The sequence below is a fragment of the Bombyx mandarina genome, chromosome 20 (assembly GCF_030267445.1).
Source record: "Bombyx mandarina strain Sakado chromosome 20, ASM3026744v2".
Classification (NCBI taxonomy): Eukaryota; Metazoa; Arthropoda; class Insecta; order Lepidoptera; family Bombycidae; genus Bombyx; species Bombyx mandarina.
This window is the reverse complement of record NC_143226.1, coordinates 3,828,872-3,855,705: the sequence shown is the minus strand read 5'-3', so window position 1 is coordinate 3,855,705 and position 26,834 is coordinate 3,828,872. Positions and strand designations below refer to the sequence as shown.

At 39.3% G+C, this 26,834-nt stretch overlaps 2 protein-coding genes and 1 long non-coding RNA gene across 3 annotated transcripts in view; 1 reads left to right on the top strand and 2 right to left on the bottom strand.

Moving 5' to 3' along the window:
- The window catches only part of LOC149500653 (uncharacterized), a 35,944-nt gene extending 31,847 nt beyond the window's left edge, over positions 1-4,097 (top strand). The window contains exons 7-9 of the mRNA XM_089735883.1: positions 1,650-1,818; positions 2,571-2,696; positions 3,250-4,097. Of these exons, the coding sequence (XP_089592009.1) occupies positions 1,650-1,818; positions 2,571-2,696; positions 3,250-3,833 (879 nt within the window). The 3' untranslated portion in view covers positions 3,834-4,097. The remainder of the gene's footprint in view (positions 1-1,649; positions 1,819-2,570; positions 2,697-3,249) is intronic.
- Positions 4,098-10,430: 6,333 nt separating this feature from the next.
- Positions 10,431-11,508, bottom strand: LOC149500652 (uncharacterized). The gene is made up of 2 exons (XR_016324796.1): positions 11,397-11,508; positions 10,431-10,504 (listed from the first exon to the last, which is right to left on the bottom strand). It is a non-coding gene; the product is annotated as an uncharacterized LOC149500652 (long non-coding RNA).
- Positions 11,509-12,521: 1,013 nt separating this feature from the next.
- Positions 12,522-26,241, bottom strand: Acsf3 (Acyl-CoA synthetase family member 3). The gene is made up of 9 exons (XM_089735876.1): positions 25,858-26,241; positions 20,577-20,714; positions 19,846-19,938; positions 18,545-18,832; positions 17,623-17,800; positions 16,869-17,124; positions 15,383-15,577; positions 14,421-14,566; positions 12,522-13,419 (listed from the first exon to the last, which is right to left on the bottom strand). Exons 1-9 carry the CDS (start codon positions 26,006-26,008, stop codon positions 12,978-12,980), a joined length of 1,887 nt encoding a protein of 628 aa, XP_089592002.1. The 5' UTR covers positions 26,009-26,241; the 3' UTR covers positions 12,522-12,977.
- Between the last annotated feature and the right edge of the window lie 593 nt (positions 26,242-26,834).

The window sequence follows — 26,834 nt, the reverse complement described above, 5'->3', positions numbered from 1 at the left end:
AAGCAATTTATTTATACCGAAGAAAGAGAAAGTGTTTTATTATTTATGAATAACAAACTTAACGCTTACATAGCCGCAGGATAGGTTTTTTATTTATTTATTTATTGCTTACATGGCTGCACAAGCTCACGGCAAACCTGGTGTGAATTGGTTACCGGAACCCGTAGACATCTACAACGTAAATGCAGCCACCCACCTTGAGATATGAGTTTTATTTATTTATTTATTTATTTATTTATGTACACACAGAAAACAAGACACAGTACAGAGTAATAGGAAAATGATGTACAAAGGCACTGCTTAGTTCTAAGGTCTCAGTAAATTACAACGGCTGCCCCACCCTTCAAACCGAAACGCATTACTGCTTCACGCCAGAAATAGGCAGGGTGGTGGTACCCACCCGTGCGGCCTCACAATACGTGCTACCGACAGTAGGAAAAACTAATTAAAACTAAATTAAAGTAAATATCATACATCGTTTGTACGATAATTAATGTAATAAATTAGTGTATGATTTATTATGTGACTGATAGTTGGGTCATACTTGATGACATGACACTATTTATAAACAAGAGAAACGAACTTCTATGAATTTAATTTACTAAAACGACGTCGCTGATACAATATAAAAACTATTATTTTTTCTTTGCGATTTTTTTTTCTTTTTAAATAGGTACCTATTCTAGTAACTTACAGGTTATACTAAATTCGCAGAACGAGTAAGTGAGCTCACGGGGCTCTAACCTGACGACGCTTTAAATAATAACTCTAGCAAGAGCAGTGCTTCGCAGAATCTACCATCGGTTCGGAAACGCGACCCACTGTGAAGATAAGAAACTCAGTGGCCCGTGTCTGTGGGTTAATTTACTCGCCGAACCCTTCGTCGCAAGCGACGGGTTCGACGAGAACGATGACCGGTGCTTGAGGTACCTAAAAGCACCGTTAGTGGATCGGGAGGATCCGAAATGACGTGTTTAGGGCCACGTCGACTGTTTACCATACGGTCCGCAGGATCAAGAATGTAGTCACCGATGGCCACGACGAGAGGGTTCTCGTGTCGTGCCGCTTTATCGAAACGGTGCAGTGATGCCGACTGTAGATACTTACTGATGGACTCGCGGGCTAGGTCGTCTTGGAGATCCACGTTCCTCACGTATTACGGTACTCCGACGGCTATCCTACAAAAACGAGGTTGTATGATTTGAAGAGGTTTCAAGTTAGCGTGGGCCTCGTGAGCGAATACTGCACTTGCATAGGTCATGATGATCGGGCGTGTGCAAGTTTTATAGAGTCACCTTATTACAAAGGGAAAATTTACTTCTCTCGGTCGCGTACCGACTTAATGTGGGGGCGGAATGTTATCCCTCTGTCGAGGGTGACGCCTATTTGACCTTCGAGGCCCACGGTATGGGCTGGCCGAATAGAATGATGGGGCGAATGGCGGAGGTGTTTACGCACCTATCTGGAAGTCCTTTGATGCTAATGAAGACAGAAGAACAAACAGCACACATAATTGACACTGATTACTCCCGAGCATACCAAATTTCGAGTTGATCCGACGTTTTGATACGGGGTCAAAATTATGTTCAAAGATTCCGTTACATACGTCTGAAGCTAATAAAAGCGTATTAAAATCCTTTGCCTTCTAGTTCGATATCCATCCAATGCTGTTGACCATCCAAGTGGACATGCGCGACAGTAAGAAGGTGAACAAAGCCGTGCTCGGTGGCTTCGCCATCACCGGTTTCATGTTTACCACCACCGCTTTCCTTGTGGCCACTAGATATGGCCAAGACGTCACCAATAACATACTACAGAGTGAGTATATCTGACCATATAGGCAACACTGAATTCCTGATAAGTGCTATTTCCCCGTAACGTGTTCATTATGACATTTTTCTTACCTTATTTCATAAACTGGCTGTCTTGTGTATTTATGTAATGTTTTTCAGAAAAAAAGGCGCTTAATAAATACGATATTTGATTTGGATACACCACCTTTTGCAAATCCTATCTAGTGAAACTTGTTCAGTTTTTATATAGAGGGTAGAAGTAAGGGGCATCAACTCAGTATTTTAAAAGGTATCCGCTGAAACGGACCTAATCAAGGTGGAGCCAGTGGAAAGATTTTAAAGTCATCATAGTCATGGTAGAGCGCCAAAATTAACCGACTATGATGTCGTGGTCATATGCTATCTTTGTTTATTAAAGCTGTTAATTGTTATTAAAGTTGTGTAAAGTTATTAATTGTAGGTAACTTACGTTACAGAAATATTTATTACTTAAATAGATAGTAGGTACATACATCTCAAGCTAATAAAAGTATGTTAATAAAGAACAACACAACAGCCTTTCACAAACAGCCAGACATCAAGTTATACAAATAAGATTATGAACATGAGGAAAATACCACCAGTTTAAAAAAAAACGGGTCAGTAAGACTTGGTAGTAAATATTTTTAGTTTTCAGCACAGATTAAATATATCTCGGCACGTAGGTCCTGTTGCTGATTCGTTTGCGTTTTATTGTGGGTTTTTGGAAAATTAATTAATGACGTTTTGTTCTGTCAGCCATCCCGCCCTCGATACCGCTGTACCTGGTAGCGTTGTTAGTGACCCTACAGCTATGCCTCTCCAGCGCGGTCAGCAACTCCGCACTGTTCCAGCACATCGAAGACCTGATGCAGATCCCGAGAAGTAAATACGGTTTTTTTTTAATTGCTTGGATGGTTGAACGAGCTCACGGACCATTGGTGTTGAGTGGTTTCCGGAGCCCATAGACATTATTTTATATTTTATTGCTTAGATGGGTGGACGAGCTCACAGCCAACCTGGTGTTAAGTGGTTACTGGAGCCCATAGACATCTGCAACGTAAATGTGCCACCCACCTGGAGAATGAGTTCTAAGTAGGCAACGACTACACTAGTACCTAACGGTAGGCAGCGGCTTGGCTCTGCCCGTGGCATTGTTGAAATCCACGTGCGACGATAACTACTCACTATCAGGTGGGCGGTATACTTGTCTGCCTACAAGGGCAATAAAAATAAAAATCAGTTTTTACAGTACAATGGCGGCCATATTCTGCAAACCAAACCCATTACGTCTACGTGTGAATCTCGTGTCTAAAGGTTACTTACTGGTAACCACTTAATACCATTTAGTATTCCAATTGATAAGCAATAAAAAAAAAAAAAAAAAAAAAAAAAAAATTGAATTTCTAACGAGAACACTTTTATTTTTGTTTCTCAGATTTCTGCATACAACGCTGCTTAATCCGATCAAGCGTAGTGGCTGTCGCAGTATTCCTAGCTGAAACGGTACCGAGGTTCGATTTAGTGATGGGCCTCGTCGGGTCCACGCTCACGGGACCACTCATGTTCATATTCCCGCCGCTATTCTTCCTAAAACTTTGTTATTTAAAATCAAAGAAGGACATAACAGAGAGCCAAAACGCTTATTCAAATAATGCGACTAACGTTTCTTTGGACAGCCAAAAAAGCAAATTAAACAAAATCGAAACATGCGGGTCGAGTCATCAAAATGGCGTCGTGACAGTCATCCAAAATGGCGAAAATGTCAACCCATCGTTGTACACGAAATACAAGACTTTTTCGCGCGATTACGCGGAAATGGGTAAAGAAGATGAATATACGATAAAGTGGTACGACATCGTACTGGCTCTAGTGGTGATGACCCTGGGCATCGCGGCAACAGTTATAGCAACGTATTGTAGTTGGGCACATTCGATAGAGTACGCGGAGTTCTCGCCGCCGTGCCTGTTAAACGCTACCATAGCAGCTAGAAGTTTCTTGGAAAGTCAAATGGCTCTATGAAAGTATTCATCGACAATTCTAAATATTGGCGATGTTTGAAAATGGGACTCTACTACTGGACTACTACTTTTTTGCAGTAAAATTTTACTTTTAAAACCCTGAAGTTATCTTCAAGTGTTTGGGGATCTAGCGTGTTCACTTGAAAAAGTACATTTCTTATCTCTCTTGATAGTTTCAATTTTGTTTACCGAATACGTGTTAAGTCTGATATTGCATAATTCATAAAAAAAAAACTTTATTAGATTAAATATGAGTATTACACTTTTTTTTGTTTCATTATATTATTATGGACTTATAGAATGTAAAATATTTGCTTGATGCGAATTTAATTCATTCGTATATCAGCTCTGCTGGCGTCATATAAAAAATTACGTTATTTAATTCGTACCAGCGCGGATAAGAAATAGGTACGTTCATTGGCATTTAGAAGAGCTGCGATAAAATTTATTTATTTATTTATTTATTAAGTTGCACCAACAAAGTGATCATCAATGCAAAACATTGACAAATTGACAAAAGTTCATGGCAGATGTCACCTCAATTATAGGTGCAATCGACAGTGCATTAACATCAAAAATAAAAAAACATATACAGCTAAGATTTGAATACATTTCATTCATTGCTTAAGATTAATTTAATTGGGAGATGATCCGCGACAGATTTTTCCTGTAAGTAGTGAGACAATCAGAAAAAACATCTATTTCACTTAAATTAAGTTCAGCGCAATCGGACAACTCTATAAATAATAAAAATAATAAAATCTAAATAATAATAAATAAATAATAATAAAATCTCTAAATAAACTTTCACTCAAAAAAAGTCAGATCAAAGGAGTAGTGCTTTAGGGTGACCAGCTTGTTTGTGACCCGGCTATTGAGCCTTCATATGATGTCCACGGGCGTAGCTGAAAATAAATGTAGTATTTAATTAAATTAAGTAAACGCGTTTGGGTTGCCAAATTGAATAAACTTACTTCGTCGATGTCGAAATGCAGTAGCAATTAATTGCATATGTCTTAATATGAGAACCGGTCAGTCACGTTTACCAAAAGAATAATTTGGCTAATTGATGTATCGTTTATTGGTGACAAACACCAGACTTCGACAACACTATGTTGTTAATGGCAACATTAACAATAATTACCGCCTGCGTTCAGAGAATTCAGAGATGATTTTGATGGTGTTAAGGAAGTTACGGCTTTTTTAATATCAAAAGATTACCGAAGCCCGTACACGACGTGAGTTGCCCATGTTGAGTGAAAACTAGTGCATGTCCAAGAAATTCCGAAAAAAAATTTTTTTTTCTTTTCTTTCATAGACTTTTTTTATTGCTTAGGTGGGTGGACGAGCTGACAGCCCACCTGGTGTTAAGTGGTTACTGGAGCCCATAGACATCTACAACGTAAAAGCGCCACTCACCTTGAAATTGACAAGTTCTAAGGTCTCAGTATAGTTACAACGGCTGCCCCACCCTTCAAACCGAAACGCATTACTGCTTCACGGCAGAAATAGGCAGGGCGGTGATACCTACAGGCGCGGACTCACAAGCGGTCTTAGTACCAGTAATTACGGAACTTATAATTTTGCGGGTTTGATTTTAATTACACGATGTTATGCCTTCACCGTGGAAGTCAGTCGTCAAAATCTGTTGAGTACGTATAGTATTTCATTAGAAAAATATATTGCTTAAGCAATGGCGTCTTTGATCGAGGGTCAAAATAATTCACTCAAGTGAATCGAATTTTTGCCTTAGTCCCTGAACGTGGGTGGCGCTGTGCAGCATTTTTCCAAATTCTTGAGCAACTGAGCTGCGATTTCCAATATGCCATAAGTGTCAAACTCACCAATAAAATTCATTGAAAATAATTAAAACCAATGTTTTCATTTTATTTCATATTTATTAACAACAATTTCCAACAATCAGTCTGGTTTGTTTAAATTTAAAATAATGCATAAATATTTGTGATTTTTAGTTCTGTAAGTATTATTACATAACATTCATAATGTTGAGGTGTTGCGAGATGAAAAAAAAATAATTGCGTAATCTGTGCAGTTCACATGAGTTAAAAGCGAAACCGTCCGATATATTACTATCTCATTCTCGTGCAGGCGAAACCTATATGCTTATCTCTTTTAGTGTCGCTTTTGGAGTTACATTTCAGTTTCATCAAATCATAACTAATCCACAAATGTTTTTACTTAGACCAAAAAAAGTAAATAAATCGTAACAATTCTCTATCAGACTTGAATTATATTTCTGTGTATATTATTAAATATATGTATAACGAATATACATAATTCTAAATGTATATTATCTCAAATTTGCTCGAATACCTACTACGAAAAGACACGTTTTCAGAATGGACCATATATATATATTTATTTACGTTTTGTTTTCCCCGTTTTATGACCGAGAAGCAAATCTTTTTTTTTTTAAGTACCGTCAAACTAGCCAACATTGCCCACATTTTTTAAATAACACTAGATATTTCAAGATTTTTGTATGTAGCCCAATACATATATGGCAACAATAAGTTCATATGCATGCATGTGTTTACTTAAATATTTTGTATCTGTTTAGTTTCTATTCTACTAGCAAAATATGTTTGTTGTACGTATTGAAGCCAGGAAAAAAATTAGACACATGTTAGAAACTAAATGACGTAAAAGGTCGAATGAGGATGATGTTGACGAAAAATGCGGAACGCCTGTATGGATTTTTTATTGCTTAGATGGGTGGACGAGCTCACAGCCCACCTGGTGTTAAGTGGTTACTGGAGCCCAAAGACATCCACAATGTAAATGAGCCACCTACCTTGAGATATAAGTTCTACGGTCTCAAGTACAGTTACAACGGCTGCCCAACCCTTCAAATCGAAACGCATTACTGCTTCACGGCAGAAATAGGCAGGGTGGTGGTACCTACCCGCGCGGACTCACAAGAGGTCCTACCACCAGTAAAAAGACTTAGAACAAAAGTTTCCTCAGCCTCTGTCTTCTATAAAAAAAAGCTTCGCAGCAGACACAGGACCACGCAATCGACACGTGCGGTCTCTCAATTCGCCCTAAAAACGTTTCTTAATGAATCCATCATATAGCCATTATCTCAAAAACAATCACAGACGAAATTCGTTTATGGCGCGAGCCACGCTTGTAATTAATCAAAATTTACAATTGATGTGCCTTTGGAAAACATACAGCATTGTATTATGAAGAAGCAGTGTGTACTTAGCTTAAATTCCTTGTCTATGTCCAACCATAGACAGTCAATTTAGTTCCATCTTTAGCCGCTAGGTGCTGCCAGCAAGTATAAAGGAAGCGCAGCCATCTTTGATCTTCATAGCGTTGTGTACTTTCGTACTGTGAAGTCGCAAATCCACAAATATTTATTCGACTTCTTATTAATTGCAAAAAATATTTATTTTGTGTTTCTATGAGTGTTATTTTGCAATCATTACGAGTATTATTTACCAATCCTATCATCGGACGCCATGAATCACGCGTCATCTGTTGGAGGTGATGTTGAGTCAAGCTCCATAATTTCCGAGAGGGAAGATGTCCAGGCGAGACGCGATGGAGACGCCTCGCGTTCGAACAGCTCGTCAAGCGAAAAAGAACAAAAGGAGTCTCTGCGTTTCTTACGACGGGATTCAAAGGTAACGGTCGATCTTCGAATCGGCTCGTTATCCCACCAGGTCAGTGACGTTGTAAATCTAATAATGCATCAACTGTGTGTAACAATTGAATGTAACGAAAATTGTTGTAAACAAATTGATCTCGTCAATACGGAAATTTTGACAAAAACACAACAGATTTAAACTAATAATCTTTGTAACATAATTACTGAAAACTTTGGCAAATCGTCGTACAAGTTATCCGTAAAAGCGTCTTAAATTGTATGCGGAAAAAAGGGCCGTATGGATAAAAATAAGACGTCAAAGTTTAATTTCCGTGATCTCTAACAAAGTATCCTGTTGCCAACGCACCACTCATTGAGGAATTTTTGTTTGATAATACTAAATTGAAATCTATTCAGTCCCTCGGAGGGCTACAATCCTATTTGTCACAACCTCGTACAAAAGGCAAGCCAAACATGATAAACAATTATAGTCTGTAACATCTGGCACAATCCAGAGGGGGCAATTGAAGACACCGACGGGAGGCACTGAGTGCCACCAAAATTGTAATAATTTGTAAACCATGTATGATTACCAAATACCGTAAAAAAAAAAAAAAATTGCTTTTTTCTGCGGAAGAAAAGCGACGGATCAATGCGTCCAATTTTCGATTTTCGAGAGTTGAACAAGGTCGTAAAGATAAAACACCTAACTGTTTTCGGACACCTCGGTACCAAACTTTCCCCACCCAGGGGACTGGATGATAAAATTGAACATTTCTCAGGAATATTTTTCTAGTATAGGTCGCAAAATTTCGTCGATACTTCTTGAGGATCAGTACCTTCAGGAAGGAATCGGTACCTTCTTATGAATTAGTATGAAATGACATGCCTACCCTTCGGTCTGGCTTCAGAGCCACACCTTTTTGCTTCTATAACATGCGGGTCGCAGAGACCTTGCGTGCAAAGGGAACTCGAGTGCTAGTGTCTACTAGACGACTTCCTTTTGGTCGACCAAGACAAATCCAAGTTGAAACTTCAGGCTGCAGAAGCTGTGAAGCTTTTGGATTAACCTTTTTTGCTTCCATAACATGCTGGGTCGCAGAGACCTTGCGTGCAAAGGGAACTCGAGTGCTAGTCTACCTAGACGACTTCCTTTTGGTCGACCAAGACAAATCCAAGTTGAAACTTCAGGCTGCAGAAGCCGTGAAGATTTTGGATTATCTGGGCTGGCATGTCAATTTCCATTATGTAGGGTGCTCGGTCGCTCGGTCGCGGAGACATTGCGTGCAAAGTAGAGTGCTAGCTTACCTACACGACTTAATCTTGTTTCACCAAGACAAATAAACGTTTTTGTTCCCATAGCATGCTCGGTCGCGGAGACCTTGCGTACATAGGGAAGTCAAATGTTAACGTACCTACGTGACTTTCTCTTGGTCCTTGAAGACAAATACACCTTTTTGCTTCCATAGCATGCTCGGTCGCGGAGACATTGCGTGCAAAGTCGAAGTGCTAGCTTACCTACACGACTTGATCTTGTTTCACCAAGACAAATAAACTTTTTTGCTCCCATAAAATGCTCGGTCGCGAAGACCTTACGTACATAGGGAAGTCAAATGTTAACCTACCTACGCGACTTTCTCTTGGTCCATGAAGACAAATACACCTTTTTTGCTTGCATAGCATGCTCAGTCACGGAAACATTGCGTGCAAAGGGATGTTGAGTGTTATCCCACCTACGCAAGTCCCTCCTGGTCCATCAAAAAAAGTCCAAGTTGAGTCTTCAGGCCACATAAGCTGTGAAGCTCTTTGATTATTTGGGCTGCCAAGTCAGCCTTACAAAAAATCAATTAGTACACTGGTTCAAGAGATGACATGGCTAGGGATTCGATGAAAAATTGCGAGAAATAAAGTGGCCACTCAACAACATTCTAGCTCAAACTCTGACGGAATTACATCACTCTATGTTAACTTGCAAATTTTCTTGCGAAGTTTCTAGAAAAAACACCCCCGTAAAAAACAGGCCATCCTGCATGTGTCGACAATTAAATGCAGTGCTGACGCGGAGCCACATGTCAGACATTGCCGATACACAAAACCAACCATTTCCTGGCAACGGAAGCTTCGGACATGTGTACGGGTTACAAATGCAGTGCTGACGCGGAGCCACATGTCAAACATTGCCGAGACACAAAACCAACCATTTCCTGGCAACGGAAGCTTCGGATATGGGTAGGGGTTACAATTAGACAAAATATTAACGTCCTGTCTATGGTCAGCTCAACAACTGAAACGGCTCAACCACAAAAGAGCTATTTGCAATGGTAGTGACAATCAAAATGAATCTGAAAGTATTTCACTAGCGGTTGACCTTTCGATTTTTAAACTAAGCGATAAGTTCAAGATAACTGTCAGCTTATAATCTCTCGGGGAGGTACAACATCGTAGCCGATAGGCTATCACGAGGAAATCAACCTGCGAAATGGCACTTTTTACCACAAGTGACCACAAAAGTTTTTCGAAAGTGGGGTCATCCGGATATAAACCCATTCGCCGACCAAGATTGGATACCTTCAGCAGACCGTAGAGGATGCAACTAGCATGGAGAATTCCTCCTTTCAACCTTTTCCCCAGAGTACTGACTCACTTCAACAGTGTCTAGGGAACCTACCTGGTAGTGTTTCCAGACTGAGCGAAAGCATTTGGGTTTCCAAGCCCTCAGATCCCGAACGCTAGATAACTCGCACGAAATCCAAAACTTGCCTCCTCCACAGGGTAAACATTAACCCTGAAAGCTTAGAAACGGGGGGGGGGGGGGGGGGGGGAGGTTGTACAAATAATAGACTGGTCTACACAGGAGAAGATTTATTGAAAATTAGCTGGTGTCAATCCACTTTGCCAGCATACTTACCAGCAACTAGAAGATGGTGCATATGGTGCTACAGTTTTAAAATTGATCCTAAGTCTGCAGATGTTGCCAAATTCTTTTTTCTTTTCCAAAAAGAAAATTTTGCCTGTAAAACAATCCTTCTGCATAAAGCAGCGCTGTCGACTTTCTGTGGACAACATACATTTAGGACAGCAAACATTCTCAAGCTCTCTAATAAAAATTGCTATTCTAAAAAAGCCATCGGAATAACTAAACAAAATTCAACTACTTATTACAACTTTACTAAGTATAGTCCCATTCACATGAGATCCGAGAATAGTTCTAAATTGGTTTTCTTCAAACCCAACCACCAGATCACGCCTCAAGGTAGCTTGAAGGACACCAACAACCATGTTGCTGGCTACTGGACGCAGAGTTAATAACCTTACTTTGCTCAACATTTCTAAAGACAGTTTCTTTGATAACAGAGAAAAACATCTTTCTGATACCAGTCTTTGGGTCTAAAATTGAAATCCATTTTCGTCAATAATCTGCATAAGTGCTTTCTAAACATGAAACTAAAGACATGCCCAGTAAGATTCGTAAGGACTTTTTTCTAACTATGTGTGTTGTCACAAAAGCGGTATACCGTACTGTAATTGGAAACTGGTCTTCGTTCAACCTTACGAGGTAGTGGCATCAACCCATCTCTAAGAAGTTGTAGATCAGCAGTAGCCTCTGAGATGGATTGATAATGAACCAATAGACGAAATACTTTCTAGAGGCAATTGCAAATCATCCAAACGTTTACAATAATTATTGCCGAATAATAGAGCTTCCTAAAGATCCTCACGATTCTTTTTTTTCAAAACATTTACTCATCATTTACTCATGTTGTATATACATCATTTATACAATTTATACATTTTCTTGTATATACAAGATAAAATGTTTATTACAAACTTATAAATATTTTTTAATTATTGAATTAACATGAAAGTTAACAGCTGTGTTTTTTCGATTTAATAATTATATAAATTATGAACATTATCATTGCGCTTCATAATTTTATAGCTTACCTATTTCATCATAGCGTTGTGCTTAATAATTTCACCAGCAGATAACAAACACGTCTTCATAATACAATGCTGTATGTTTTCCAAAGGCACATCAATATTACGGTTTTACATAACAATAAAACCGATATTATGTGCCGAGAAGGAAAACATACAGCATTGCAGGAAGTTCTTCCTGGTGAAGACTATGAAGATCAAAGATGGCTGCGCTTCCTTTATACTTGCTGGCAGCACCTAGCGGCTAAAGATGGAACTAAATTGACTGTCTATGGTTGGACATAGACAAGGAATTTAAGCTAAGTACACACTGCTTCTTCATAATACAATGCTGTATGTTTTCCTTCTCGGCACATAATATCGGTTTTATTGTTATGTAAAACCGTAATATTAAAAATAAAAATTATATACCGCAAAAATAACAACGCTATAACGGATATTATTAAAGAAATATAAACAAAACAAACAAAATGGTTAATTCATAATAATATGATATAAACGAAATAAATTTATTTTTTTCAATTTAATATCGTAGTTTTTATTGTCATTACATTATGTCCGACTTTTCGAATACTTTTGAGTTCTCTTTGTCGTACTAAAGGACTAAAGTGTTAGGCGTTGAAGAACAATATACCAAATGTCGAATACAATTTAATGACAAATAAAATACGCTAAATTAAATTATTTAGACTAGTGTTATTATGTCGGGTACAAGTATCGCCATCTGTCGGCGAATAGCAGAAACGGATATCCTAATAACGAATACTATCGGAAACGTTCGAGAAGTGTAACGCCATCTATTGTCGATTAGCGGAAATAGATATAGAAAAGAATAAAACGACGCTTGAAAGGCAAACGTGACTAAGCGACAATGCGTGAACTTTACAGTAGACTAATTTAAAGTTGAAATACTTGAAAAAAAATATTTTAATGAATCTAGCTGTAGGATTGAAATGTTTTTAATAGGATAATAAAATAATAGAAATATTTTTATTTTTGCGCATCGAATATGGTTATTGCGTATCATTTATGTGCAAAGCAGTTATTGTCGCTTAGTCACGTTTGCCTTTCAAGCGTCGATAATTTTATGCTGAGCCAAATCTGTGATTTTCACTAAGAATTGCACAATTAGAATGTAACATGTTTTATTCATTCTGTGGACTATCAATAAATTTGAACGAGTTAAGAATCCGTTCGTATCACAGATGACGTAAATCGTAATTCAGAAAATCGATTCTCACCTTCCACTCAGAGCTTGTGGCACTTGTCTCACTCACTTGTCGCACAGGTCTCCGGGATGTCGTTCGACGAAAAGTAACCAACACATAAAAAGCCGTAAAATTCAAATCGAAACAATAGAACGATATTAAAAATCATAACAGATATAACAGTTTCAGATTCGTTTCTTTCATTCGTTCATTTCTGAATATCAGTTTGATGCTGACATATTTGTAACGGTTTTGGGTCCTTTCTGTTGAACCCTGTTCACTTTATAATAAACGACCAAAAAATATCAATGAAAACACTTAGTTTGAAATGCAGGAAAATATGAAGTCTTATTGATAAAAGCTACTGTTTCAAGACAATCTACTTTTTGGTTCCAAGTTTATCACCGTACAGTCTTCTGATCTCCTTCTTGTCGAGTTTGCCCATAGCGTTTCTTGGCATCTGCTCCACCACCAGCAAGACCTTGGGCAGCTGGTAGGGCGCCAGGCGCTTGCCGGCCTCGTCCTTGAGGTCTTTTAGGGTCAGCTTTTTGTCCTCTTTGAGCACAACCACCGCCGTGACGATCTCCCCGAAGCTTTCATCCTCGAAGCCGAGCACCGCGACATCCTCGACGTCGGGGTGCTCCAAGATGGCCGACTCGACCTGAAGGGCGCTCACCTTGTACCCGCCCGTCTTGATGATGTCCACGGACGTGCGGCCCAGGATCTTGAACTTGCCGTCGTACGAGGCGGTGTCGCCGGTGCGGAACCAGCCGTCCGACGTGAAATCGTCCGAGTTTAATTTCGGCGCGCGGTTCCAGTATCTGTCGGTCCAGAGTTTTTGTGAACCTAACCGGTCATCGTCCTCGTCGAACCCGTGGCTTGTGACGAAGGGCTCGACGAGTAAATAACCCTCACAGCCCACTGAGTTTCTCGCCGGATCTTCTCAGTGGGTCGCGTTTCCGATCCGGTGGTAGATTCTGCGAAGCACGGCTCTTGCTAGGGTTCGTGTTAGCAACGTCATGAGGTTTGAGCCCCGTGAGCTCACCTACTAGTTAAGGCGACGCTGATATAGTCTCTCAACGCTCTCAGCTTAGGTAGGAAATTTTTTTTTACCTAATAATGAGTAGTTACCAGCGCTCATGGATATGCCTACTCTTGAGGTATATGTAAGCTCTATTTGAAGGAAAAGTCAACAGAGAAGAATTCCTAGAGTCGGATAGCACCAGTACTAAGCTCGCGTGGAATTAAGCTGTTACCGGAACCCTCATTACTCAGCATGAGACATGACATTGCTACCTCAAGTGTATTACGGCTGCCACACTCTTCAAACCGGAACACATGACTGCATCGCGGCAGGAACAAGATAGGATGGTAGTACATATCTAAAACTCAAGTCCCTTAACTAATCTGTTAGTAGTATCAACTATACAATGGTCCGATGCGTCCGCGATAAACCAGCGAATAGGTAGGGGGAAAAAAACAATGGTCCTCTACCTGCTATTGTACTTGCTCCCGCAACCAAACTCTTAATTTTACTTACGAACTGGTGGTAGGACCTCTTGTGAGTCCGCACGGGTAGGTACCACCGCCCCGTATATTTCTGCCGTGAAGCAGTAATGCGTTTCGGTTTGAAGGGTGGGGCAGCCGTTGTAACTATACTTGAGACCTTAGAACTTATATCTAAAGATGGGTGGCGCATTTACGTTGTAGATGTCTATGGGCTCCAGTAACCACCTAACACCAGGTGGGCTGTAAGCTCGTCCACCCATCTAAGCAATAAAAAAAGCTTGCGAACTCGACATCTTGAACCTTCGAGCCTGACCTGGAGAACACTGCAGGACCTTTGAGTAGCAGCTCCCCTTCATAGACTCCGGTCTCGCTCTGCGCGTGCACAGTGACCTTGGGCGGATCCCACCGGTATTCATCTCCGGAGCCATCCTTGGCCAAGCCGAGCTTCTCTAGTGATATCTGAGGAATTTACGTACCAACTCATGGATTAGGTTAGAAAATAAAAATGCCTCAGATATTTTCTTTTCAGTGTAGGCTGACGGTCGTGCCGCACACCTCAAGAGTCCAGTCAGCGTCGCTCATGGACATCAGCAGTGTCAGTGACAGCGGGCTGCTGCTTTGCATTGCTTAGGTTACATTAAAAGGCATGGTAGAAGCCATCTAAAGGCCCTTTGAGAGGGATAGGGAGAAATATAGGGATCCACGGACACCGATAATCTTACTCAAGCCTGCACTATTGTTTTGTGACGAAGCAGCCAATACAGTGATACTGACCCGAACGGTATATAGCTACCGAAGTCTAAGTATGTACTTTGAAGTCGCAAAGGCCTACAAGGGCTTTTTGGCGGGAACGCGAGGAGTGAAGTTGTGTGATTTGTTTTATTTTGTCTATTTAGTGTTTCTTCGGGTTTAAATGTGTAATAACGGTGGTTTATTAACTGTTTAATATCTGTGAAAGTGCACAAATGTAGGAAAATTAAACAAAGCTATTGGACGTAACTTCTCGGGATCCTCCAAAAAGTCCACTGAGTAAATTTCAGTACATGACCACAATTTTACTAAGATTATATCTCATCCCTTATCGTCTCATTTAATTTCATCCTAGTTGATTAATGTCTCAAATTAATCATCTTCAATACATTTCATTTCATTTCACTCCATATTATCATTTTTCATAAAAATAAGAATATAAATTAAAATATGACATGACTTAAAGGTCTTAGTTACCAGGTCATAAAATCTCATAGAAAAGGCCTATAAAATAATGATACTTGCCAACAAATCGGGGGCTGGAGACTCGACAGTGACGAGCGGGTCGAGGGTGCCGGTGGTCGCGATCCTGGCGCTGACGGCCGGCAGCGGAGCCCCCACGCAGCTCACCGTGCGACCCTCCAGCGGACGGTACGGGTTGCTGAGCGCCATACCCACCTCCGTCATCCCGTACCGCTCGAGGAGACGGTGTCCCGATATCTACATCCAGCATCACGGATATACTTGCATTCTTTTTTATTGTCCTTATATTATTTCTGATATTTCGAATATTTTACGGTTTTCGTGTACACGGACGACTGAGATTTTATATTCGTCGCCATTTAAATATTGTGCTAGCTACCCTCTATTTCTGTGTAAATAATATTTCTTTTACGCTATTACGCTTTACATTTAAGACAAACATGAAACAACAAAATTCATGTGAAGTATTTACAAAAGCAATCATCGCCATAAAAATAGTTTTGAAATATAAATTTGAATGTAGTATATTAAGGTATATTACACATAAGTATATTAAGGTTAGATAAGGTATGTAATATATTATTATTATTAATGAGATTGTTAAGAGAGTTTTAACTATGAATGTGTGTGAGAGAGAGAGACAGAGTATTCTTTATTGTACACCAACAAAAGAACAATGCGAAACATTAAATACATAAAAAAGTACAATTGGCGGTCTTATCGCTAAGAGCGATCTCTTCTAGACAATCATCAGGTGGAAAAGAATCATTTGGAAACGAATAACACGCGGTGTACGAATTAATTGAAATGTATATATACACACATACACACATACATACATATATGTACAAAAAATGTGGAAGGCTTTAGACGAAGAGTTAGACCTAAGAAGAAATGGATGGATTGCGTGAAAGATGATATGTGTAAGAAAGGGGTGAGCGAAGAAACGGTATATGATAGAGGAGTATGGAAAGAGAAAACATGTTGCGCCGACCCCAGGTGACTGGGAGAAGGGCAGGAGGATGATGATATTAAACACGTTTAACTGTTAGAAATATTGAGAGCCCTGGCATAGCTTGTGGGCGGCCAGCAGTGTACACGAAATATACAGTGACCTTTTGACTTTTTGGCGGGAACGCGAGGAGTGAAGTTGTGTGATTTGTTTTATTTTGTCTATTTAGTGTTTCTTTGGGTTCAAATGTGTAATAATGGTGGTTTATTAACTGTTTAATATCTGTGAAAGTGCACAAATGTGGGAAAATATGAAACAAAGCCACTGGACGTAGCTTCTCGGGATCCTCCAAAAAGTCCACTGAAAAAATCTCAGTAACTGACCACCATTTTATTGAGATTATATTTTCATCCCATATCATCTCATCTCATTTCATTTCACTCCATATTATCATTTTTCATAAAAATAAGAATATAAATTAAAATAAGACACGACTTAAAGGTCTCAGTTACCAGGTCATAAGATCACTTAAACAAAAAAAAACAAAAAAGCATACAGTCGGGCCACGAAACTTGCCTTTTCCCACTTGTCGAAGAGCGTGCTGGGTAGCGGTGCGGATCCCGCGCACATGAGCCTCACGCGGGTGGCGAGCGTGTTCCGCACGTACTCCGCGGTGCGGGCGTCCGCGAACATCTTGTCGTGGTCGGCCGCCAGCCGCATGTACATGGCCGGCACGCCGTGGAACACACTCACTTTCGAGTCGTCCCTCTCGCCCATGCCGAGGAGGCGGGCCCACACCGCGTGCGATACGAACGACGGCAGCATCCGTATTCTGTTCGCAACGCAACGTACTTAAAAGACGCCAGAGAGAAAATTACGCTCACGGCAAAATAGCTTCAAGTTTTTTTATTATTATTTCGGAGCCCATAGACATCTACAACGTAAATGCGCCAACCACCTTTAGATATAAGTTCTAAGGTCTCAGTATAGTTACAACGGCTGCCCCACCCTTCCAGATGAAACGCATTACTGCTTCACGGCAGAAATAGGCGGGGTGGTGGTACCTGCCCGTGCGGACTCACAAGACGTCCTACCACCACCTACCACCAGACCTTAGAAATTGTATCTCAAGATGGGCGGCGCATTTACGTTGCAGATGTCTCTGAGCTCCAATAACCACTTAACACCAGGTGGGCTGTGAGGTCATCCACCGATCAAAGCAATAAAAAAATTTATATCTTTTGAAACGCTAACCCTAAAATCCGGTATTTCCATTATCTCAAGTTCAAGCATTAAGATATACTCGAGGACCCAGCAGGCCAGCTCTTACCTGGCGCCGGCGGCGAGAGACGCAAGCATCGAGTTCAGCTGCCCGTGTATGTGGTGTAACGGCAGCGTGTGTAAGACGACGTCGTTGCCACTGTAATGCCAGGCGCTGTGTAGCGCTGCAATCTGCGTCTGCAGCATGCTGTGCGTCCAGACCACGCCCTTCGGCTTACTGGTCGTACCTGTATACCCCATGAGTAATTTGCTTGGAGATCAGAGGGACTTTATGGCGGGAACGCGAGGATGAAGTTGTGTGATTTGTTTTATTTTGTCTATTTAGTGTTTAAACGGTGGTTCCATTAACGTTTTAATATGTGTGAAAGTGCACAAATGTGGGAAAATAAAACGAAGCCACTTGATGTAGCTTCTCGGGACCCTCCAAAAGTCCACTGAAAAAATCTCAGTAAATTACCACCATTTTACTGAGATTATATTTCATCCCAGTTGATCAATGTCACAAAGTATCATTTTCATTTCATTTCACTACATATTATCATTTTTCAAAAAAAAAAATTACATAAATTAAAATAAAACATGACCTAAAGGTCTTAGTTACCAGGACATATAATCTCTTAAAAAAAATTGGAGATCAGAGCGGAACTGCTTGTTACTGCCCATCTCGTGATAGGCGATTGAAGAAAACGTCAAATGTCAAAAATCAAATGTCACGTGGTGGAAGACGATACACACTAACTTCAACTTCGCGGCCGTAATAGGCAGACCGGTGGTGCCTATCCATGTGGTATCTCAACGGTCCTTACCAGCCAAGAAGACGTAACAAGTTACATTCAAGTTATACACATAAAACTAGTTATCGATTGCAGAACATTTAAAAAAATATTCAAATAGCTATTTCAGTTTATTGCTTAATTATAATGCCTTATTATAATGATATAAATGATATAAGAAAACGCAAAGGAACTCACCGCTGGTGTAAATGATAAGCGCATCCTTCGATCCGTACCAAGAGTTCGATCTACCCACGTCGCTCAAATTATCAACTACCCTCGGTTTCATGAAAGCGCTATTCGGCTGGTACAGTTGAGCCGTTATCTCTTTATCTTTCCCGGTGACCAGTAAAGGCCTGGAGAGGTCAAGGGCGATTGGGCGCAGAAGCTTTTCGTAATCTTGCGTGCATATAACTATCGTCGACATGCTATCCGTAAGGAAATACTTTAACATCTCCGGTGGATGCAGAGGAGTTAAAGGGACCGCTGGAATTGAGATTAAATTAAATTTTGGTAATTTATTTTAATGTCGAGCAGTTTTGTAACCATTCTCAGACATAAATTTATACCAATCGCAATCAACGCTTATATATAGGGAGCTTTATAAGAAGTTAAAAAGTTTTGTAAGTGCTGTGTCGATTCGGCTCACAATCAGAACGAAAAGTTAAAGTTTACACGATGAAATTCATATTACAAATATATTTAATAACGTAAAAAGTTTCCCTATAAAACTACTGTTGTTAAAAACGCTTTTATTAGCTTGATGTGCGTGTGTGTTTTTGTTTGTGTGTGTGTGTGTGTGTGTGTGTGTGTGTGTGTGTGTGTGTGTGTGTGTGTGTGTGTGTGTGTGTGTGTGTGTGTGGGTTTGTCTGTGTGTGTGTGTGTGTGTGTTCGTATATAATGACATCTTTGACTGTATGTTGACGTCCGATGGACATAAAAATCTGCAGCCGCATCAGGGACATAGGATACAGATCAGGGCATACAATAATTTTATAACTTCGCTCTTATATCATGACCAGTATGAACAGGATAAAAAAACAGTTGATTCGGTTTGCCATTTTAAACCACATATATGTATAAATTAATTTTGTTTGCATAACAGTCAAACTATCGACTTCATATTTCATATCGTGAGCACTTGCGCGGTGTTTAGGCTTTTATAACAGATTTACAGTGGATAATTTTTTTTATTGCTTAGGCGTGTGGACTAGCTCATGGCCCACCTGGTGTTAAGTGGTTACTGGTAACGTAAATGCCGCCACCCACCTTGAGATATGAGTTTTAAGGTCTCAGTATAGTTACAACAGCTGCCCCACCCTTCAAACCGAAACGCTTTACTGCTTCACGGCAAAAATAGGCAGGGAAGTGGTACCTACCCGTGCAGACTCTCAAGGGGTCCTATCATCAGAGTGCGGGCATCAGAATCTATTTTAGCGCGCAATGTACACAACAATGATCATTCAAATAAGATTTAGTAATTTTATTTAGACTCTCACCAATATTCCCTGTCATCCATATAGCCCATTGCACGATGACATGCGAAGCGTCGTTGCCACACATATAAGCTATCGTCCTTTCTGTTTCACCAACTGGAATATGTGTATCGATATAAATTTAAAATTATTTTCTGTACAAAATTAAAAGTTTGTTTTTTTAGTAAAAAAATCTGTACTCTCGGCTGCTGGTGGAATGCTTTGGTGAAATCTATAGTTTTATAATAGGTCGAAAAAATAAGTACATCTCATGTTCAAGAGAACCCTGGACTCTGTAAGAAATAAATTTCTTAACATTATTTTCGAAAATATCAATAACGCTACGAGCTGATGACGATACAATAATTTCACAGTCATAGTATCACTCTTATCACTCTCTTCACTCTTTCTCATTTGTCGCATCACTCTGGTTAGCGCGGTCGTGGTCGTCATTTAGTATCATTATTGTGGGCAGGTGTTATGTGCCTCACGAGCAATCGCTACTTCTCCTGGTTTGGGCACACCCATGCAAACAACCGCCAACTGCCGACTTGATTTAGTCGGTACATCGCATGGGCAACCTCCCACGTGGTCTGGTGCCTTCTATTTTGCTCTGAACGACAAGGCGCTCTATGGAGTAATTTCCTCGCTAGTACTAAGATTATCAAAGTATATTATCTAGGTGACCAAAGTGATGTTACTACTTCGAAACTCCTATGATAGCTTTTTTGCTAATGACCAAATAAAATACTAGCCAAGTTGCGCTGATATTTCGGTGCTCAGCGCTGCAGCGGCTTGATAGAGGCCCGCGTATGTGTAGATCCCGACTTCGTCTTGCAAAGCGACCCGGGTCGGGAACAGCAGAGCGCGACGGAACACCGGCACTGCACCTCCTGGGAATCACAAAGACACATCAATCTATAGACATTCGACTGACTCGAAGTATTGCGCCGGGGGTCGTGGTTCGATTCCTTCGATCAACAATAGTAACTAGATAAAGGGATACGTACAAAATTAAAGCAAAAACTGTCCGCGTGAATATATACTTATATAGCTACATTCGTTTACTAACAAACGGAGAAAAAAGTTTTGAAACACTTTTACTTTCAAACTAATAACAACTATGGCACCTAGTAATAAAGTCACAAATCTCCAAAACATTATTTAATACTTACGATCATTCGTCACATAAAACGAGCAAAGCAATAAATTACTCCTGTCACTTACCAATAAAAAGACATATTTTAAACAACTTTTAATGTTAAATCAATCTTAAGGTGCAACAAATAAAGTAACTTTTCCCTTAATTGCTCTGAGAACTAACATCGTTTTGCTTTATTTATTTTTGCTTCTTGAAATGCCGATTTCTATTTACTACAGGAGGTAAGGGAGTCGCGCCTAACACTAAAATAATTTATTAATGAATTAAAGTAAAAGTTTAGTTGTTTACTTTTTATGTTTTGGAAATGTATGTTTGTTAGTATCTATACATTACTTATTATTTTATTAGCGTTACGTTTTTGTGTAATATATATTTTTAAGTTTTCGCGACCAGTGCACATAATAAAACAACGTTTAAACGGTTTCAAGCGTGGTATTTTTATTACAATGTTTCGGCCACATTTCAGTAGCCGTGAGCACGGAAGGCAAAGATGTCCAGTGTCAATAAGCGGAGTTCTTAGCTGGCTTATAAAAGTCATCTCTTGTTTCTCTGGCGACAATCGAGATCCATTCTGCACACGTGATTGCTAGGAAAGCTAAAATAAAAATGGAAAGCTAAGTATCTAATGAGAGTCCAACAAACAGACACAAAAGCAGCATTAACCAATTTTAACCAACTAATTTTGAAGTGCTGCTAACAAATTTTAAAAAATTATTACAACACAAATCTACTCCATGCATTTACTGTTCTGTTAAGCAAAAGTTTGTCCATGTGTTGGCCGAGCCTTGGCCAACATTTGTAGCGGTGGTTAAAAATCGGTAATTTTGTTCAAAATTTAATATTATTTATAAGTTTAAAGCTTACAATATAGTTTATACTTCATGTACTTACCGAAAGTGAGATACTCCGGCCGTTAAATTGCTTTTTCGGGCCTTATTTTTGCAACTTTTGAATACACACTGCGGTATTGTGAGACGGGTTGACATTGGCTGTGTTTGAAGTGAACTAAACAAAATAAGAGCTCACATTTCAAGTGCGCTGTTATTTGACGAGACGGATTTTATGCACCGACCCGAAATCTAGTTACTATTGTTGATCGAAGTTCGATTCCCATGTCAAGCAAACATTCGTGTGATAAACATGTTTTTTTGGCCTTTGTCTGGGTCTGTTTGTCATCTATATATTTACATATTTCGACGTATATAGGTATATTTGTCAGTTTTTGGTACCCATAGCACGGGGATTCCTAATTTGGGACCGGATGACCGTCAGTGATTTGTTCTCAGTTATTTATTAACTTATTATTACATAAAAATTTAACATCATTTAAAAAAAATACGACTTAATGTTTTGATATTTTTAGATAGGTAAACGAGTCACGTTCTATCTGGTGTTAATGGGATTCTAGAGCTAATGGACCACGCGTATGCTGCAACCATTACTGAAGCCTGAAGCCTGCCGAAATTTGAACCGCGTTGTAATAACTTATGTCTTAAGCCAATTAAATTGGAAAGCATGATATCTTCGCAGCTGGTAACAGCAGGAAGTTCATCTAGAAGTCTAGCTTCTAACATCTAGGCTATTTAAGAAGGCTAGCTCTGCTTTCATGATAGGAATTTTGTAGTTTTGATGAGAGGACCTCTTGTTTTACTAATGGTAAGACGTCTTAGGAGTCCATACGGAAAGATACCACCACCCCGCTTGCTCAATTGCGGTTTGAAGGTCGGGGCAGCCGTTGTACTATAGAACGGAGATTTAGAATTCATGTCTTATGGTGGGTGGCCGCATTTACGTTTTCGATATCAATGGGATCCGATAAGAACTTGACACGGTGTGAGCCGTGAGCTCGTTCACTCGCCCCGCAATAAAAATCCGAAAATTAGGCAAGAAGGTAAATTGAGGAGACTACAAATATGGACGACATAGAGAGTGTTCCAATTTTCCTGAAGACTAAACAGACAGACTATAACTTTATTTAATAGATGTTCCAGGACAGTTTCTCTAAATGAATTAGTAATTAGTGAGATATGGTTACGGTCCAGGATTTTTTTATGAACGTAGTATGAGAGAAAACTGTAGAGCCGACTATTGTAAAGCTATTGCTTTCAAGTTTTGATCACAATCTGAATCCTTTCGGAAGCGTTTAAATAGAGGGCCAAAATGCGAAGAAACATTTATTTTTATTTATAAAGCAAATAAATATTCCGGAACAATATCTCTCAACGACTATGCTGTCGCATTTTTGTGTGCTGTCAAGTTCTGAAAGGCACACTAAGAAAAGAGTGTTTTAAAAAAACTACATTCAAATTAATATATTACTATTTTACACCTATGTATTATTATTATACGTGAGTAAACAGGTGTCTGCCACCTGTCTGCAACGCATAATGCGCTACTTTGGCCACGTTGCCCGCAGAGGTGTAGACAACTTGGAACGTCTGATGGTCACTGGAAAAGTAGAAGGAAAACATCCTAGAGGCCGGAGCCCCAAACGATGGTCCGACCAGATCTCCGAGCAAACCAGCGGACCACTTAGCGCTGCACTACACCAGGCAAGTGACCGGAACCGATGGAGGCTGACAGTAGACAAGCTAAAACGGAGTCACGATCCTCAGCAATGAGGGAGCGATGGAGAAGAAGAAGAAGAAACAGGTTTTAAAACTATAATTTTCTTTGTGTCTTGTTAAATTTTAAAATCATTATAATAAAGAATCAAACAAAAATTGAGAATCACCGATCGAGACAATAGTGAAACAAAAATAATAATTCACAATCGTCATAATAGCATCTTCTCATACTTTAAGCAGTTCTGCTGAAAAATTATAAACAAAAAAATGCTTTCCAGATTATTCTACTAGACCAACAGTGTTAACAAAATATTTTATCAGTATTTTGTTTTCTAGTTCACATCATATTGTATATGATAATTGATAACTATGGGCTTGTATTATGTATATCATCACACATTTAATGATAACAAACATTATGTAACTATTGATAATGTATTTGATGAGTTTAACTGCACCTTAGAAGACATGTAGCAGTCAATATCTTATCAAAAAGATAGCGGTCATTGGGATATCTTTATTTTGGCTACTTCAAAAACAAGCAGTTTGGTTTGATAACAAATATCTCTATGGTTTAGTCTCAAATTTATTGATAAATAGGAGGATATATTGACAATTCTTAAAAACAGGAGGATTGATTTGAAACAAGAGCTCCTATTTTTTCTATGTAACATTATGGAGCACGTTTCAATGTCAGATTTTCATGTATAGAAAAGTAACGTCATGCTATGTGTTTTTCCCCTTATCTTTCTGAGTTCACAGTTCACAGACTTAAGTCGTGGAATGATTCACTAGCCAGGGTACGGTAGATACAATGACTCTCATACTTCTGTCATGAAACTGACTTTTTCCTTATGCCTCATTACAGTATAGGCTATTATATACTATCTAATTATTTTTGGTAGTTTCCCCTTGTCTCAAAGAAGGTGAAAAATCACCAAATTATCTACTAGCCTAATTCAAAAACTACTGTTATTTTATGTATTATCTAGAAAAAAAAATAACAGGGCATAGAACACAAAATAGAAAAAAAATCAATACTAAAACAAACTAATTAAAATTACTGTTTAAAATTGACAAAGTATTTGCTTAGGATTAGTAGAGGGAAGCACAGCACATGTATGACGTGGTATGACGTGGTTAGGTTACATCTTGCCATCTAGAGTAGAGATCACAATTGTATTGTAATCGTTTCAAGGAAGGAAATAGGTAGAATGATGGTCTTTGTATTTCTATCATAATTTTTTCCTCTGTGATGTAGGAAAGTTAACAATACATACCCTTTTCAATTTTCGAACAGATAAAATGATGACATAACAGTATATGACTAACAAAATTCTTCAATGTTATCAAAATATCAGTAGTTGATAAAACTAAGCACCTTACTTTCATCTAAACAAATGCTTATATCCATTAGAGCAAGTTATGCAGAAACTGCTGTGAGTGATCTAGAATGTATGATGCTATAAAAGTCAACTAAAGAAGTCACTGGATAATGAGTGGTGGCATTCCTAATAAAATAAAATAATTCTTTACCTACCTATCCTACCAACTAGCACTTTATTTTTTTTATTTTTATTTTTATTGCTTAGATGGGTGGACGAGCTCACAGCCCACCTGGTGTTAAGTGGTTACTGGAGCCCATAGACATATACAACGTAAATGCGCCACCCACCTTGAAAACTTGCTGGTGGTAGAGAAGAAAGATATTGTAAGGCCAAATTAATTTTACTAAGATGTAGTGGATGATGTAATAGGTACCACCATCCTGACTATTTCTACCATAAACAGTCACACCTTCTGGTTTCAATGGTGTAATAACTTTTATTGTATACAGGTTATTCCACCCTTGTATAACAATACAATCGAGGGTTTGACCTCATGTTTTAAAGGTGGTATTCAAGTTGTTCATCCAGTCATCGTGGACCTGACAAATACCATCAACAGCCAGGGTGCAAGCTGAAGAAACTTAATAATTTCAATTCAAAGCAGCAATCCAGATTTCCAAACTTAGATAATATTAGGACAGGGTTACAGCAAGCTGTAGACATGGATTTCGGATAGCCAGTGGCAGACGCAGCGGTCACCTCGCTTCCAGGGCGGCGTACCTGCCAATACGACACTACATCACTCTCACAGTTAGGGACACACCAAACACGGGAGCTCCTTATAATGGCAGTATACTTATGTAAAACCGGTGCATCGTCTGGTCAGGCCACCGCAATTGGATCCCGTTTAACGCCAACAAGTTCATCAAGAATAGACAATTAGGAGTGAGATCTGTTTAAGGTGAACGAAACAACTTACCATCTTGAATATCTTTATTGAAACTCGTCAGTAGCTCGGTATTCACTTCATCTTTGGCCGCGACATTAACTACACTTCTGTAACTTGTTAAAGCGAGGGGTTTTCTCAAAAGCCGGCTGATCAAACGACACGAACGAAAAGTTATTTCCATCGCAATAAAAATTTTTGTTGCAAGTGATTCCCGTATTGAAGCTACGGACTGGACGAAAGCCACTATCAAACACGACCTCTGCTAACGTGAACTATTTTAGTTGTAGTACTACTAGTAGTTTGGAGAATGATCAAATTAATCATTCAAGTGATTCAAGTTTTGTCCAAAACCACTGAAGTAGGAAACCTATACTATATAGGTCTATGTCCAAAACTTAGCAGTTTTAGGACTCGTATTGACTTTGACACTTTGACACAGTCAGCTGACTGCGGTCCATTATTTTTTTGGTCACCAATATCGGTAAAGGAAACATATTACATACTACATAACGAGGTCCCATAAGTAAATGATAAAGGTAAAGTTACGTAAATATTTTTGATTTTTTTTATTGCTTAGGTGGAGGGACCAGCTCACGGCCTACCTGGTGTTAAGTGGTTACCGGAGTCCATAGACATCTACGACGTAGCCTACCTTGAGTCATAATTTCTAAAGGTCTCAGTTTTTACAGCATAACGGCTACTGGGGCTACTCCACTCTTCAGACCGAAACGCATTACTGCTTTACGGTAGGCAGAGCGGTGGGTACCTACCCGTGCGGACTCATAAGACGACCTACCACTAGTAATTACGGAATTTTAAATTTTTCGGCTTTCATTTTTATTATACTATGTTATTCCTTCACCGTGATAAATGTAAATGACAGGAAAAATAAAATGTATGAAACTCTCTGATGTGAAGGTTCATTTTCGTACTTAGTTTTTGAGTTCCTGATCTCAAAAATAAAACATCGATTTGAAAAAAAACATTAAATGAAATGTTGCACATCG

Bases quoted from the DNA above. Each gene is read 5' to 3' on its own strand.
- Acsf3 (XM_089735876.1), bottom strand. From the start codon at position 26,008: ATGGAAATAACTTTTCGTTCGTGTCGTTTGATCAGCCGGCTTTTGAGA. The intron at 17,801-18,544 runs GTGAGTTCCTTT...TGGGGTATACAG, and splicing joins GCTTATCATTTACACCAGCG to GTACGACCAGTAAGCCGAAG. The intron at 17,125-17,622 runs GTAAGAGCTGGC...CGTTGCGAACAG, and splicing joins TCTCTCGCCGCCGGCGCCAG to AATACGGATGCTGCCGTCGT.